The 18,118-nt window shown below is 36.7% G+C and overlaps 1 protein-coding gene across 3 annotated transcripts in view; it reads right to left on the reverse strand.

The window, feature by feature from the left end:
- GRID2 (glutamate ionotropic receptor delta type subunit 2) overlaps positions 1 to 18,118 on the reverse strand; it is a 1,603,946-nt gene that overhangs the window by 392,592 nt on the left and 1,193,236 nt on the right. For all 3 annotated transcript variants that reach the window (XM_051819557.3, XM_051819556.3, XM_002716957.6), the window contains exon 10: positions 5,230 to 5,427. In XM_051819557.3, the coding sequence (XP_051675517.1) occupies positions 5,230 to 5,427 (198 nt within the window). The remainder of the gene's footprint in view (positions 1 to 5,229; positions 5,428 to 18,118) is intronic.

The following is an 18,118-nucleotide window of genomic DNA, read 5'->3' on the forward strand; positions in this document are numbered from 1 at the left end:
TATTTTTCCATACAAAACCTCAATATTTTGGTGGCACTGTGGCAAAGAATGTTAAGCCTCTGTTTGCAGTGCCGGCATCCCATATGGGCGCGGTTCGAGTTGAGGCTGTTTCACTTCTAATCCAGCTTCCTGCTGATATGCCTGGAAAAGCAGTGGAGGATGGTCCAAGTCCTTGGGCCCCTGAACTCGTGTGGGAGACAGGGAAGAAGACCTGGCTTCTGATGGGCCCAGCTCTGGCTGTTGAGGCCATCTGGGGAGTGAACCAGTGGATGGAAGGTCTTTCCCTCCTGACCCTTGATAGCTGTGCCTTTCAAATAAATTAATTAATGAAAAAAAACTGAATATTTTCCAATCTATTGGAGTTGGGAGATAGTATGAAACCTCGGTGGCTTAAACCATTTTCCTTGTCAATCTTCACAGTAGGTTTATTCCACAGATAGAGGCTTCAACAAGCGTTCTAGGTTCACACCAGTAGTAAATGCACCACCAGTAGCCACGAGTGTCTACTTCAGTCAAAGCCTTTGAACGGCTACTAAGACTGGAAGAATACAAGCAAGGAGTCTAGGTTGAACAAACGAAAATTAGGGACTCACACTGGATCTTCAGAAACTTTACAAGAAACTGTGAGGTTTAGTAACTGGAAGTCAGAATGGCATCAGGGTAGAGTGGGACTAGGAGGACAGACTTCGGAAAACATAGAGAAATGTTGGGATAGTCATTGGGGGATCTTAAGGAAGGATCAGCATCTAGTGAACTAAAGGGCACAGGAGAATCGGTGAAGGCTCTGTTGACATCAGGGCCTGTGACACTGCAGAGAGCAAATCAGCCTTCAGTAGCAGAAACCTACAATTCACCTGCAGGAGCAGTGATGTCCACAGAGGCATCAAAAAAGGCCAAGGGCTTCAGGACGACTTGGAGAAAACAAACTCATCCAGGAAATGAGAATTCACTGCCGTCATTTAAGTGATTTATTAGAGGCCATGGAGTTTTGCCTGTTTCCTGAGATATTGAAGGGGCCTGACTTTTGTTCTTTGTTGGTGAGACTCCATGCACACCACCTCCCTTTTTGTTACATTTTGTTTTGTTGGTTACTTGTGCTTTCTAAGGGCCACTACCACACAGACTTCACCTTCACAACAAGATGGTTTCTTACGCCCTGAAAACTGTGGCTCTGGGTAAAAGTATTCATCCTCGCACGGAAACCTTCCACCCTCCTCTAGCGATACTTGTTTCTTACCACAATGATAAGGTGCCATTATTTCAATAGACTTGATTGTTAGGAGCCATTTTAAGTTTAGAGAAAAATAGAACAGGAAGTACAAATATTTCCCTTATTAACTTGCTGCATTAGCGTGGTCCATTTGTTATAACTGATGAACCAACACTGATGCATTATTATTAACTAAAGTCCAGTTTTTACATTAGGATTCACACTTTGGAGGCACCGTGCATTTGTCAAAATCCACACAACGTGACCCCATTGCAGTATCTGAATGGTCTGCTGCCGTACAAGTTCACTGAGCTCCACCAAGCCCCCCTTTCTTTGGGGGCCATTTTTAAACCTTAATTCCTTTTATTTCCTCTAATATCTTACTATGACCCTCAAAGTGAAACCACAGAAATTCTCTATATATAAATATTAAATATATAAATATATATTTATATATATATTTATTTATATATATAAATTCTAACATACTAGCTCTTTCATCTTTTTTATTAATACTTTACTTGTTAACCTCATATTCATAATGTGGTTGATTTTTTGCAAATATTACCCAGGTCTGTCTCTCTGATCATAGCCATACTTCCTTAATCATTTTAGCTTGTTTTTTTTTTTTTTCCTTTCATCTCACTTAATTCTATTGCCAGTTCATCCACCCAATCTCAGCCTCGATAGCAACGCGTCAATCTTCTCTGATCCTACACATGTGCATTCAGTCTCAGCTGAAGAAAGCCAGACACGGGCAGGAATGAAAAGTGTCAGTCTAATAAAAACCTCAGCTTAATCCTCAGCACCACTGATCCATCCCTTTATCTTTTCTGATTTCCCAGTCACTCTCACTTCCCTCAATATCTGTCTCAATCAATCACCACTCTCCTGTAGACTGTTACATAATACCTATTCCTATCACTGTTGACATACTTCATCTCCTATTTTTATCCATACATTTAAAGCAATGAGATATGATATTCAGTCTCCTAACCTTTTACCTATAGATTTAACTATCAACACATGCTCACCACGTTTTTCAATATCAAAGCAACATCTTTACCTCACTAAAGACAATTCTGAGTTTAATTTTTCTGTATCTACTCAGAGATCCTATCCTTCATCTATTAACTTCCTTTTATTATATTAAATTCTCCTTTCCTTTTGCTCCTCCTCAGCTTGTAAGTAGGCTCACGTACTCTTAACCTGAAAGCAAACCCCTTCTAAACCAGTGACCCTCTGGCTACTATCTGTTTCCTCTCCTCATCCAAGCTTTCTGAAAGAGTAATATATATGTGTGTTTCTTTCACCTCCAGGTTTTTCCATAATCTTTGATGATCTGATTTCTTCTCCTATATACTACTAAAACAGGTCTGGCTTAGGTCACCACCAACGTCCAACAAAAATCAGCAACTGTAGAATAGTCAGCCCTTAAAACCAGTAACCGCCTTGGGTGACACCTGCTCTTACATGACTTATCCATTGAGGACCCCAAATCAATTCAGGTGCCATTGAGTGGGGACAGCTCTAGGATGGAGTTTGAGGTATCCAGGGTGGCCACAGGGGCCTCAAGTCAGTGTATAAATTTTGCACAAATCCCTGGCTCACTCCTGACCTGGCCAGGAATGGGGGAGATTCTGATAAAAGCGGTAGCAAACAACAGCTAGGTGGCTCCAAGAGTCAAACAAAAGATTACAGCTTTGCCTATGAAAGGGGAAGGAGAGACTGAGTTTTGCATCTGTTCATCAGAAGCCCTGAGGAGAACCACAGACTTTCTACAGGAACCCCAGAAGATACTAAAAACACTAAGGGATTTGCCTTAAGAACTGAAGTAAAATCAACTAGGCCTGTCTTAACAACATGTAAAACCAAACCTCCACAAATTTGGATTGGACAGATAGTAATTTAACTGCCCATCTGAACAAAAACAAATCCTCTAAAAGAATATGGGCATGCAATTCTAGAGAGGTAATCACAAGTGTCAATAATGCATCAAACACAACATCCACGTGCCACCAAATACAACCAGAACTAGGAACTGATTATGGTTAATAGAAAAGTATTCAACATAAGCTTATCCTGAGATGACAGAGCTGTTGAAATTTTAACAAGGAGTTTAAAAAACTAGTATAAATGTTACTGAGGACATATTAAAAAAAAGATGAGCAGAAACTATAAGAAGAATTCAAAGTCTAAAACTGAAAAAGCTACCTAGAATGAAAAAAAAAATCATTCAATGCAATTAGAAACCTGGGCATGGCAAAAGAATCAGAAAGACTGAATGCCGATCAAAGTAAATTACTGTATCTGAAAGTGACAGAATACAAATATTTAAATAGAATAAGCAAGGTTATGTGAAACAGAGGTAGCATTTAGTAGTCTAATATGAATGTTCTCCAAACTTAGAAAGGGAAAAGTATGAAGGTAATATGTAAAGAAACAGTTGCAGACACTTATTGAATTTAACGTATCTTTGAAGCTCAGTAAACTCTCAATAGGGCAAAGACAAAGAAAAGCATAGCTAGGCATATCGTAATTATACTTCTGAATGTCAGAAATAAAGAGGAGTTTAACACAACTATCTCCATTTAGAAAATGATACCATCCCTAAGGAAAAGGGAGCAGATGATGGTTAACTTCTCATCAGAGACAATACATAGTAAATGATGATAGAATCCCAAGTTGAAAACATTAAAAACAAAACTGATATCTAGCAAGAATAGTATTAACTGAGGGTTAATGAAGACATTTTAAATAAGCATTTGCCATGTATAGGCTTGTACTACAAACCATTCTAAAGAAAAATTTCCAGGTTAAAGGTACATGATACAAGATAGGAACTCAGATCTGTGAAAGGAATAAAGAACCCCAGAAATGGTAGATGAGAGTGTGTCTCTCTCTCTCCCTCTTTTTGCTTTTTGTCCCTTTCAGAGTTAACAAATATTGATGTTTTATGCTTAATAAAATGTGACAGCACTAGCACACATGATAGAATGGCTGTTTCATATTGCTCCAAGTTTATTATGCTTTTAAACATGAAGTGTATGATATTGACTTTAGAAAGAATGTGAAAGTTATAGTTTATAAAGATAGCAGTAGAAATAAAGAATTGAAATATGCTTCATTAGCACCCTCAGAAAAAAGCAAGACAAGAAAGAATGGAGGCAAAATATAGGACATATGTAAGTCCAAGAGTAAATTATAAATTCAAATCCAATTATTTAATAATTTATCAGGACAAGAATTATAAATATGTATGCATTTAACGACAGTTTTCAAACATTGAAGAAGACACTAACAGAACTAAATGAATAGAAATGTTTAAACACATTTTTGAGAAGTGAAAACAAGGAGAAAAATATAAGTGTAGATCTTGCTTGCTTAGATACCAAAACTCAATGTTTAGTTTCTAAGTGGTCAGGGTTTCTTGTTTAAAAATAACCTTTCTAGGGCTGTCACGTGGCATAGTGAGTAAATCTACCACCTGCAGTGTTGGCATCCCATGTAGGTGCTGGCTTGAGTCCTGGCTGCTCCGCTTCTGATCCAGCTCCCTGCGAATGTGCCTGGGAATGCAGCAGAGGATGGTGCAAGTCCTCAAGCCACTGCACTCACATAGAAGACCTGGATGAAGCTCCTAACTATTGGCTTCAGCCTGGCCCAGACCTGACTGTTGCTGCCATCTGGGGAGCGAACCAGCAGATGGAAGATTGATCTCTCTCTGCCTTTCCTCTGAACTCTTTCAAATAAATACTTTAAAAATGTCAATAAAGAAACAATGGTACTCATTGTGTTTGTAAATTATATCAGGCCCTTATATACTATATACTGAAAAGTGTTTGGGGTATACATGAGGCAAAGGAAAGAAATAAAGGAAATATTTGTAAAGCTGTCTTTGTTATCTTTTTTCTCCATGAAGTTTATACGGTGGTATTGAGTGAGATTGTAGTTATTTCAATTGCAGTTAGCTCACAGATGTCACATAGTTGGACCTGTATTACAAGACAAATAATGCTTACCTTAAAGACTAGCTCTCCAACCAAGCCATTCCATGTCCCATCTTCTTGTGGGCTTCCATACTTGTGATCCGGTGCAACATATATTTCATAGTTAAAACCCAGGTAGTTAGATAAGGCATCCAAAACATCAATGGAGAAGCCCTGGTATTTCTTCGGCTTGCCCAAGACATTTTCAGAGACCATTACGAAAGGTTCTTCCTACACGGAAATAAAAGAAATCTTGATGTCAGTAAATATTGTTCTTTAAGAGGAAAGGTGAATTTTTTGAGTTTTATTAACAAAGTCTAAAAATTAACACCTTGAGAGAATTAGGAATATAATTTATGCATTGTTAATGTATTATTGAACAATGTTTTATCACCAAATTTCTTGTCATCTCATTTAATTATTGTCATATAAAAAAACGGGCTGAAAATGACTATAAATATTAGGGGCCATGAGATCATGTTCCTTGCCAGCTAGGGACCAATCTAAGATTCATCAAAAATACAATTATATTCGTGAAATTATGGATTGATTGATCTGTTAGCTGACATTTATTGTCTACATGTTTAAAAGTACAGAATATTTTAACAGATATCATCTACATATAACTATGAAAAGCTAAAAAATGTAACAAATTATAATTTAGCTAAAAATTTTAACTTCACCTTTACTAGGAGTTATTTGCCAAGTAATTTATGAATCTGATTTTAAACACACATTTCATTGCAAAAATAGCTTCTCTACTATGGCTTTGAGAAAAATTATGTTTTGGATAAACTGTCTAATTTAGTATATTTATGAAATTGGTTTCTACTGCCACCTCTTTGATCTTTTCTCATTTTTGTCTTCTTTGAGCTAGCAAATAAGCCCCTTTTAGTTTTCAGAAGTCCCAGTGTTGAGAGTTCAGTTGGTTTGAAACACGCTGGCAGGCCACAGGAAATTAGATGATCTACTCTTTAATTTCCACAACTTGTTCAGAAACCTTTGAGCAATAGCAATATTTACAGAGAACCATGCACAGTGTAGACATTCCATTCGACCCTCTGAGCAGGTTAAGCTCTTTCCTGGAGTCTAAGCCAAAACACCCAAAGATTTTCTTTTTGAATCATTTTCCCTTAGGGACTCACAAAATAACCTTCATTGAGATGTAAAATAATACTTTGCTTTTGGCTTTTACTAAAATACACTAAGAAAGTGACTTTTAGAATCACTGCCCCTGCTATAGAAATATTAGCCACCCTAGCACTCAGCTTTTTCTCTAAAAATTACCATAAGATAAATTGTTGAGTTGCTCAGGGCCAAAAATCTTAATTTTTCTTTAGCAAAGCCTTTTTATAAAATGATGAAAATAATGTAACTAATTATTGCAGTATCCCTTTTCACTTCGGATACTCAGAAAACCAGTACGAAGTTTGAAGCTCAGCTACAACTATGTTGATATTGGGGTGTTTGTAATATTGGTTAGGTCTTGGATTTGTAAACTTTTTTTAACAAAATTATTTTTGTTTAACTGTGTATTTGTTACCTTAGAGAAAAACAAATCAGTAAAGAGACAATTACATAGAGTAGATTACTCCTAATGGCCTCTCATTAGCAGATTCTCTGCTTTAATTATATGTTCATTTTTAGCATACTGAGTGTAAAGTCCAAGTCCATTTTTTTCTTCCTCGAGGCAAAGTAAGAACCTGTGATTATTTCTGGTCAATGTGATATAAACAGGGTGGTTTGTGCAACATTTCTTGTGCTATTACTTGTCAGCTAGAATGAACATAAAATGGCTAGTGCTCTGGTAACTATCTGAAAGTATAGGTAGTAGAGAATCAAGATAAAAATGCATGTCCCTGACATGTGAAATGCTGTACCAGACTCAAACTGACATTCTAGGGTTCTAAAATGTAAGGAGGGAAGAAATTCCAATGTTTTTTGTCAACCTTCTGATTTTTTTCCTATTAGAATAGTATTTTATGCTAATAAATATTGATAGATTGCTAGATCAATAGATAAGATTTTAGATCGAACCAAAATATGTCATAATACTGATTAATTTGTTTAATTTAAATGACATCATAGAGGCTGGCATTGTGGTGAAGTGTGTTAAGCCTCTACCGGTGATACATCCCATATGAGCACTGATTTGAATCCAGGATGCTCCACTTCTTGTTCTGCTTCATGCTAATCTGCCTGGGAAGACAGCAGAGGATGGCACAGATTGCTTGAGCCCCTGCCTGCATGTGGAAGACCTGGATGGAGTTCTGGACTCCTGGCTTTTCCTAGCCTAGCCCTGGCCATTATATCCACTTAGGGAGTGAATTGACTGATGGAAGATCTTCCCTCTCCCTCTCCCCCTATCTCTCCCTCTCCCTACCTCTGCTTTTCAAATAAATCTTTAAAAGCACTCTACATGAGTGAGAAGTGAAAATTCAAGTGAATATTTAATATTGTAAGTAAAATACAACATATTGATAATTCCACTTACTTAGATATGTTAGGGTGTGTATTGAAACTTATAGTTGGTTAAATCTGTTACTTTCTATTTGGTTGCATAATACATATATCCTAGCCATTGACTATATAATATATAAATATTCTGAAATAGGTCTTGTGGTCATTATAATCAGAAGGAATTAAGATAATTCCAAAATAAAGATAAAAATCGGGGTACATGTAAATAAGATCAATAAGTTCTATAATCAATAGTGCTTTGTATGGCTGTATCATGTTGTAAAAAGCCCTGACCATTATATGTTACAACATTACCATGTTGTAAACAGTGGCAACAGAAAGCATGAATATTTCTTTATATGCAAGTCATTCACTTCTAGATTTTTAAACATATATCAATTGGTAAATCAATTGAAAGAAGATTCATGAAAGATCTTATTTGGCTCTCCTACCAATAGTTTAGGCCATAAATATTCTTTATTTTCAAAACCTTCAAAAATCTATCAAATCTGTTAAGTGTAGCAATAATTTAATCACCCCTCTGAGGTAGGTGATGCTTAAAAATTAAGGACTTAATTACATTGCAAAGTTAAACAATAAACATGGAAAAAATAGTATCCCAGTGTACACTCACATTAACTACTACTAATTTCTAGTCATTTTTTACTCAAATAGCTTTAGAGCAATTGTTAAAATACTGTTACATTTCCTTAATATGCTAAATTTCTTCCTAGAAATAATTTTAATTCTTTTAATAAATAAATCCCTAGGCAGATAGATCCCTTTTACTGGTCTCTCATCAAAATCTCCTCACAATGTCACCTAGAATTGATTAAAGGTTCAGAATAGAAATGATTATACTACAGATTCTTTTAAAGAGAGTTGATGAATTATTGATGAACGTGACGTTAAATTTTATGTCCTAAATAAACCTTTATTACATCCTATCATTCCTCATCTGGATCAATGTTTTTCAAGCTTTATTTTTTAGTTCTATTACAGATTTGGATCACTATTCATAAATTTTATCTCAGGCCAAGTTGTTCTCTATGAGGACAATCAGCCAATATATCACACAGGTAAACACAGCAACAGAAATTATACTGACGCTTTAGGAAATGTAACAAAGATACTTGTTTCATCTCTGGCAATGCTAAGCTTAGTTCAATCACTTTTATCTATGTATTTATTGCCAAACTTATTTACTCATTGACTTATCCATTTAACTTCCATTGACCCATGGCTGCACCAGGGAACTCCACTCAATATAGTGAGAAATGTGGTTAAAAAAAGTCATGCGCACCACTCTCAAAGTCATTATAACCTAGTAGTGGGGAAGGAGTACTCAATTTAATAACATAAAGTAAAACAATAAGCAGTGCACACAATAACTGATGGTAGCACAACAAAAAATATAATGGAAACTGGAAAAAAAAAAGGAAAATCACAATTTGGAGTGTTGCCAGCAATATACAGTTTTACTAGATGAGAAAAGTTAGGACCTACAAATTTCATCTCAGAGTCACACAATGAGTTACAAAAGGAAGCATCATAATTTATTTTACTTCATCTTTACCTCTCTGAACCCCAGCTTTTCAACCCATGGCTTAAATTTAGTCCAAGAGGACAATCAACAATCAAAGTCCAATGTGTGATCAACCACACATCTCAACACAATTTTAGGCGATACTAGACTGCTGGAGACTCTAGATGCCTGATAGAAGAAGGAAATTCTCTCCAGGGGAAAACATCTTCATTTTAGACCTCATATTCTTTCTTAAGATAGCTTCCTAGAGACCAAAATAACAACCAAAGATACCAACTGAAAGTAAATAACACTTCATATGTGACAGAAGAAAGAACAAGTATTCAAATATGAGAATTTTTAAATTATGAAAATTATTTTTACTGTATTAAATTCATTTTTACCTAGCAGGAAACTGGAAACTATGAAAGATGTCATTAGAGTTGAAAAAGAACCAAAATGATATTTGAGAATTAGAGACACAATGATCATAGTGAAGAATTTTGTGAGCGCTTACAAACAGATTAGAAGGAGATTAAGAAAATAGCAACTTGCAGTTTGGTAGAATGAAAAAACATGGTGTACCAAGAATCAACAAAAAGATTGGAAATCCCAAAGCAGGAACACATAGAGGAGAAACAGAAGGAGAGATCTTCTGAGAATCCTAAGCATACGGAGAAACAAGAGCTATGAGTCACTTATGAAGATGTTGAAATCCGATGCAGCCATTTTGGAAAACATTTTCATGTACGTAGTAGCCTCTGAAGATACCCCTCTGTGACTTAACACTGTTTTTGTGTATTATGTAAATATGTTGTAATGAATATCTGCATAGCTATGTCCTAGTAATTCCACCACTTGGGTAGTACTAGAGAATTTGGGGCACAACAAAATATATGTCCAAGGATATTATAGCAACATTGTTAGTAAGAGGCCAAATTTTGAAGTAATTTAAAAATCCAAATGTCCTTCAACACTGAACAGATAAACATATTTTGGTATACAAGTGCAATTGAATACTAAATGACTGAAACTGTAGAAACTAGAGTGAAACAGTGGCATGAATGCATTTTTAAAACAATGATTTGAGTGAAGAATGTAATACTGAAAGGCAACAGAGTCTGATTCTATGTATATGGCACTCAAGAACAGGTAAAATTAGGATGTTTCAGAATGCACATCTAGGTGGAGAAAATCAAGAAGGGATCACCTCTGAATGGCTAGCTCTGAGGTGCAGGGGAGTGAATGGCTGGAAGGCTGCTCCAGTGGTGACAATGATCTGCTAATTTGTTCTGGAGAGTGGTTAGCTGCATGTTGCTTTATTCATTAATCAATTGTATATGGCTTTTTTGTATGTGTACTAACACTGTATAAACACAAACATATTAACTGGGACAAGATAACAGAGGGTATTGAGGCCATACGAAAGTGTTTGCTTTGTTATTCGACAGAGAAATGGGGCTTTTGTGGAGGAAGGGCCTAGGATAATGAGAAGGTGACTTTGAGAGTAGAGTGTAAAATGGAATGTGGTTAGAAAGGGGATTAGGGGTCTTTTGCAACATAGGTCACAGGAGATTATGGCCTGTGCCTATTTAAAACATATGTTCAGTGTCGGCGTCATGGCTCACTAGGCTAATCCTCTGCCTTGGGGTGCCGGCACACCAGGTTCTAGTCCCAGTCGGGGCGCCGGATTCTGTCCCGGTTGCCCCTCTTCCAGGCCAGCTCTCTGCTGTGGCCAGGGAGTACAGTGGAGGATGGCCCAAGTACTTGGGCCCTGCACCCCATGGGAGACCAGATAAGTACCTGGCTCCTGCCATCAGATCAGCGCTGTGTGCCGGCCACAGCGTGCCGGCCGCGGCGGCCATTGGAGGGTGAACCAACGGCAAAGGAAGACCTTTCTCTCTGTCTCTCTCACTGTCCACTCTGCCTGTTAAAAATAAATAAATAAATAAATAAAACATATGTTCAAAGTTAAGTAGATGGCGGGGCTGGCGCTGGGGTACAGTGGGTTAATGCCGTGGCCTGAAGTGCCGGCATCCCATATGGGCACCGGTTCGAGACCTGGCTGCTCCACTTCCTGTCCAGCTCTCTGCTATGGCCTGGGAAAGCAGTAGAAGATGGCCTAAGTCCTTGGACCCCTGCATCCACGTGGAAGACCCAGAAGAAGCTCCTGGCTTTGGATCAGCACAGCTCCAGCCTTTGCGCCCATCTGGGGAGTGAACCAGCAGATGGAAGACCTTTCTCTCTCTCTGCCTCTCCTCTCTCTGTGTAACTCTGACTTTCAAATAAATAAATAAATCTTTTAAAAAAATAAAGTTAAGTAGATGGCTTTAGTCTTCTACAGGGACAGGAGAGAAAAAAAGAATAAAATCCTGCCATTAAAATTCATTTTCCAGCAATTAGTTTCAAAGAGTATTAATAGAACTTGAATCTAAGTTGGTGCAGACCTGTCTGCCTATTACATGAAAACAAGTGCAGATTACCATTTGCTGATCATTTGCATGACAGATTCTCTAAACACAGGCCTCAGCAATGCCATAAACAGCTTTCACAGAAAGTCCGCGGTTTATCAATCTCAGTGCGTTAGCATGAGGATCCATAGACCTGCTTGTCGGGAAGGGTGTTTCAGTGGTTGATAATTTTCATATTAGCAAGGATTTATTCACATCACTTGTTGGGTTATTAGATAATGACTTCATAATTCTGAATTTGTATTCAGTCACTTAAAAAATCTCATGCTAATTGCCTCGTTGATTTACAACACTGTTTGTAACTTGCAAATTTTGCAGTTAATTCTCTTATTTTAATAACTATGTAATATTGTTTGAGAAACGCAGCTGATATTTTTGATGGGTACAAGCTTCAAGCTCTTCTGCCAAGGCTTTATTGAGACCTATTTAGAAGTCTGAATATCCACAACTTCACAGAATGCCAGGGTAGCCCAAACTAGAAATGAGTCGCTGGAAACCCCTTATAATTCTGCTCACACACACACAGCTCAAAGACATTAATGAGAGAACGTGTATATTTCATAATAACCTGTTTGAAATGCTTTTTGCATAAAACATGCTCCTGGCTGAAGATTACAAGGGCTGTCTTTAAGCAGGGTGTGAGCTTGTATTTTGCTTAGGGACTACACCTTCTACTTCTATTTATGAAGAATTAATGACCACTGTTCTCCTTGTTAAAACCTCATTATAAGTTGTATATAAGTATTAGAAATTTTTCCAATTTTATTTTTTTGTTTATAAATATAAATTTTATTTAATAAATATAAATTTAGAAAGTACAACTTTTGGATTATAGCTTGCTGACTTTGTTTTCTCTGTATTATTTCATAGTTTGGTTTCATATTATCTTTTTTTCCTTTTTTATTTAGTAAATATAAATTTCTCCAATTTTAAAGGCTGAAGGTATAGTATTTGTTATTAAAGAAATTGCACGACACTAAGATGAAAAAGTCAACATAAGGAACAAGTGGAGAAGAAGAAACAATCAGGTGTGATGAAGGGGTGCAGAAAAACAGATCTCAGGGAAATGCAGTGAATATATTTGTAGAAACTTTTCACGGAATATTTCATAAAAAGCAAATGTTTGGAAGGCATGCCGCTAAACTTGGATTTCAACCAGGTGATTCTAAATTATAGAAGTAAATAAAAATATCTAGTTATCTTCACTTTCTAAACACACATCTTAAATATTTTAGATTTATAGTATAAAACAATTTCAAAGAAAACATACTTTAAATTGAATATGTTAAGGCTATCAGAAATGAAAAGTGTTTTATTTTTTAAATGTTTGAATTTAGATATTACTTTCAAATAATCAAATGGTAATACTCTAGTGACATAGCAGCTAAATGGAGAGTGGGTGAAACAAACAAAAAGGATTTTTTTTCTTGATAATCTGAAATAATTAGAGGATTCTGTGACTGAGAAAAACAGTTACCTAGAATCCCAGATATGAGTTCTTATCGATTGGTTTTCCCTAGCATGCACTGACAATACATAAAAATCATAAGGTTTTTGGGAACCATATGATCAGCATATGTAAACTGAGAAATACCACATTCTGAGATTGCATTCTGAGTATAAGCACTATGAAAAATTTTGGTTTGTTTGGTTCAAGTTTTCATTATATTACTAAATTTAAAATTTAAGTGAATCACTTTGTGAATTTCTTACTGATTTATTCATATAACAATAACAATTTCATGTAGTTCATAGATGTAATTCTAAGAATATAATGAATCATATTTCCTTTTTTAAAAAATGTTCGCAGTAAGATTTTTTAATTTACTTTAGTCACAGGTTCAATGCTCCACTAAATAAAGAGTTCAACAGGGGCCAGCACTGTGGTGCAGCGGGTTGACGCCCTGGCCTGAAGCGCCGGCATCCCATATGGGCGCCAGTACGAGTCTGGGCTGCTTCTCTTCTGATCCAGCTCTCTGCTGTGGCCTGGGAAAGCAGTAGATGATGGCCCAAGTCCTTGGGTCCCTGCTCCCATGTGGGAGACCTAGAAGAAGTTTCTGGCTCCTGTCTACCAGGATTACAGTTTCATTCATAAACATCAAATTCTTTTTTACATATTAGCTACCACAAATCAGAGAAAATATGGTACTTGTCTTTTTGGGTCTGGTTTACCTCACTAAGCATACCAGTCTCTAGATGTATCCATTTTTTGTTGCAAAAGACAAGTGCAGAATCATATGCAAGATTCATTTCCATAGATATGTGCTAAAAGCTTACTGGGTACAAATTACTTTTGAGTAGAGTTATCTCAAGGAAAGCTGTCAAGAGCACGTTATGAGATTCAGAATATGGCAGTATATGGAGTCATTGGCTGCATCAAACATTAGAAGACCATAAAATACTTAAAAGAAGATCTTGCCAATACTGACTTCAAATAGTTGATGAAGTTTACAAACTCTCTGATAAAGTTACATTCCTCTTAAAATACAGTTAGTAACAATAGGGTTAATATCATCTGAAGCTTATAATACTTATTCTTTAAGAATATCAAAGCATTTAATGAATGTAAACTGAAACTAATTAAATATTGGAATGTAGCAAAAATCCATTAAGTATTAGAAAGAAAAGACACATGTAATTAAAATATTTTAGAACTAGTTTTATTTTGATGCAAAATAATATAACAAAAAGCAGAAACTAGATATTTTTTCATTCAAAAATGTTATGTCAGGCACACACTAAGACTACAACAGTGAACAAAACAAATAATAAACATCATTCTTCTGAGCCTACATTACGTAGAAATGATAATTAAAATTAATATATATATGTGTTACGTCAGATAGTGGTAATTGATGTAAAGAAAAATTAACCGTGAAAATGAGGAGTAGGTATAGGTTAAACCTTCAATTAGCAAAAGACTCAATAAACAGAACATCCAAGACAGAGCAGAGTGGATGCAAATATGTCAGGTAAGAGTCTCTCTGACTTGTCTGTCTCAGAGACAAGAGAGACCCTAGTGTGGCTGGAACTGAGGGAGTTAGGGTCAGACAGTGAGAGATATCTGAAAGGCAATGGGCTTGCAGCAGGTAGAGCTCCATGAGGCTTCAGGCCATTGGGATGACGGTAGCTGTTATTTTAAGCAAGGTGGAAGGCTACTGGGATGTGAAGCCAGAGGGCTCTGGGGGAGCAAATAAGGGACTTGTGATGTTTTAATAGTTCACTAAACAGCTGACAGTTACCATTGACAACAGGCTCAAAGGGGCAAAGGAAGATGCTAAGAGAGCCATTGGAAGTCTTCTGCTGTAACTCAGGAGTTGATCCTGATTTGGTAGTAAAATTGATTTGATGCCACGTATTAAGATTCTGGGTACTTTTTTAATAAATGTAGTTTTTACTCTTCATTTTATTTGAAAGAAGGACAGATATTTTGCACCTGCTCACTCATTCTTCAAATGCCAGCATAACTGGGAATGGGCCAGGCTGAAGCCAAGAGTCTGGGATTCCATCAGGATTTCCTACATGGTTGGCAGGGATTCAACTACTTGAGATTTCATCTGCTGTCTCCCAGGGTGTGCATTAGCAGGCAGCTGGATTGGAAGCAGAATAGCTATGACTCAAACCACGTACTCCGATGTGGGATGAGGGTGTCCCAAGTGGTGACTTAAAATGCCATGCCAGACACCTGCTTTTTTAGGTACTTTTAGAAGGAGGAACAGATAGGTTTTCCTGATATATTGGACATGTGGTCAAAAATCTTTAATGGGAAATCATGTGGTGCTGATGGAGTGGGGGAAGAATCTGTCTTTGGAAAAATGTGGGTTTCTTAGACTCTCCTTGAATGCTTTTTATTTGGAGAACATATCATGACAGTTCCATTAGAGGAACCAAAGCTTTCAACGGACTAAAGTCCTCAAGCCTCAAGGTGAATGTTCAATATAAAATCAAAGAAAATATTTATAAAAAGCTGCAGCAATTAGAATGTATTAGAAGTGTGAATATATGTACTTTCTTTCTTATCCTTGCATAATTATGATTCATAATCACTGAAAAGTGAAATCATATTTATTAGAAGAAGTAAAAATCATTAAAATCATCATAATCTTTAAAGTTAACATTTAAAAAGAACAAAGTTCAGGATGAAAAGGGATGTTAATGCTTATCAGCAGTATGTGAGGAAGTAATCTTTCTTATATACTTGAATACAAATTTAAAAAAGAATTTTATTGTACTGATTACTTATTAGATTGGCAAGGATGAAAAGGGATGTTAATGCTTATCATCAGGATATGAGCAAGTAGTCTTTCTTATACACTTGTTGTATGAATTAAGTCATAAGATTTTGCCAGGAAAAAAAAATACATAGGGGTTGGTGTGTAATTGCTGCTTGGGATGCACAAATCCCATATCAGAGTGACAGGTTTTATTTATTTATTTATTTATTTACAGGCAGAATTACAGACGATGAGAGAGACAGACAGAGAGAGAGGTCTTCCTTCTGTTTGGTTCACTCCCCAAGTGGCTGCAACTGCCGGAGCTGCGCCAATCCGAAGCCAGGAGCCAAGTGTGTCTTCCCAGTCTTCCATGTGGGTGCAGGGGCCCAAGCACTTGGGCCATCCTCCACTGCTCTCACAGGCCACAGTAGAGAGCTGGACTGGAAGAGGAGCAACCAGGACTAGAACCCAGCACCCATATGGGATGCTGGTGCCGCAGGTGGAGGATTAACCTAGTGCTCCATGGCGCCAGTCCCTAAAGTGACAGGTTTGAGTCTTAGCTAGGATGGGATACAGCTCAGGTATTTGGATCCCTATTACCTAAATGGGAAACCCAAATTCAGTTCTAGGCTCTTGACTTTGATTTGGTCCTATCCTGGTTATCATGGGAGAGAACCAATTTTAAAAATTGGATTTTTAAAACATTCACAGTAGGAAAGCAATGCCTGCAAATTTTCATATTTCATAAAATTTTACATCTAAAGAAGTAATCATAAGTGAGCATACATATTTATCTAAAAGCAGGTTCATTACAAAAGTTGTCTAGGGAGAAACTGAAAACCTCCTAAATGCCCAACAATTAGGGATTCATTTTTACAAGTCTGTATGACATACTAAAACACAGCCCATTGAATCATAAATCACAGTGTTTTGCAACATGGCCAGCTGCTTGGAGTTGAGCTACTGGTCATTTTGTCTTTTAAACTGAGAATTGCCTTTTTGAGTTTAGGATTGATTTATTTTTTAGTTGTGTGATAGATTCAAAATATCACCTTAAAAATATTTTATTTGCATTTCAGCATAGTTTAGTGAATGAGAAATAAAAATGTCCAGTGTAGTTTTAATACTGAGAATCATATACAAGCCTGGATAAATTAATGAATATTTGAGGTAACTGTAAAAATCATTAAGTGTCTGAAAAACTATTGATCACATCCATTATACAAAGTCTATTTACATTTTAAAAGTCATGCATATATTGCCAAATATAATGGAAAGAATATGTGCAAAATTGTCCACTGTGTGTGCATACTTAAAATTTCGAAAATGTTCAGACATCCATGTATGACTTAATGTTTGCTGGGCACTTCACGAATACTTCTTATATATTTATGCCTGTTACTACTATGATTTTGTGGCTATGTTAACATTTTTATTTATAGAAAAGGGAACTCAGTTTAGCTAGGAAGTGACAGGCAAGTGATTTATTAATGGAGGAATAATGAATACTTTTTTGTGATTTTTTTTGTTTTCTACATTTTCTAAGTTTTCATTGTTGAGTGTAGAATATTTTTTAAAATAACCCTGTGGATAAATGAATCTGCAGGATTAGGGAGAGGCTAGGGTTAGAAATAAAACAAAGTCACTTGGGATAAAGACAACAGGAGCCACTTTCAGTTGTGTGAGGAGAGAAATAAGTGAAAAAGGGGAGACAGAATTTATGAGTCTGAGATTCTTTAATGGGAAAAGAAGTAGAATCAAAGAGATTCAAAGAGTATTTTTTACATTCAATGTGTTTTCAGGCTAAAGGAAGGTGTACATAAAATATAACAAAAACTTTTCATTGTTATCATACTCATTCCTTTACATTTACTACCTTGTTTATGTCTTAGAATTCTCTGGTGGCATCATTGTTATTTTATGAATGAACTGAGATTTGTTTTTTAATTTTTTTTAAATTTATTTTTATTTTTATTTTTTTGACAGGCAGAGTGGACAGTGAGAGAGAGAGACAGAGAGAAAGGTCTTCCTTTGCCGTTGGTTCACCCTCCAATGGCCACCGCGGCCGGTGCACCGCGCTGATCCGAAGGCAGGAGCCAGGTGCTTCTCCCGGTCTCCCATGGGGTGCAAGGCCCAAGCACTTGGGCCATCCTCCACTGCACTCCCTGGCCACAGCAGAGAGCTGGCCTGGAAGAGGGGCAACTGGGACAGAATCTGGCGCCCCGACCGGGACTAGAATCCAGGGTGCCGCC

The sequence above is a fragment of the Oryctolagus cuniculus genome, chromosome 8 (assembly GCF_051225735.1).
Source record: "Oryctolagus cuniculus isolate XC-2025 breed Fujian yellow rabbit chromosome 8, ASM5122573v1, whole genome shotgun sequence".
NCBI classification, from domain to species: Eukaryota; Metazoa; Chordata; class Mammalia; order Lagomorpha; family Leporidae; genus Oryctolagus; species Oryctolagus cuniculus.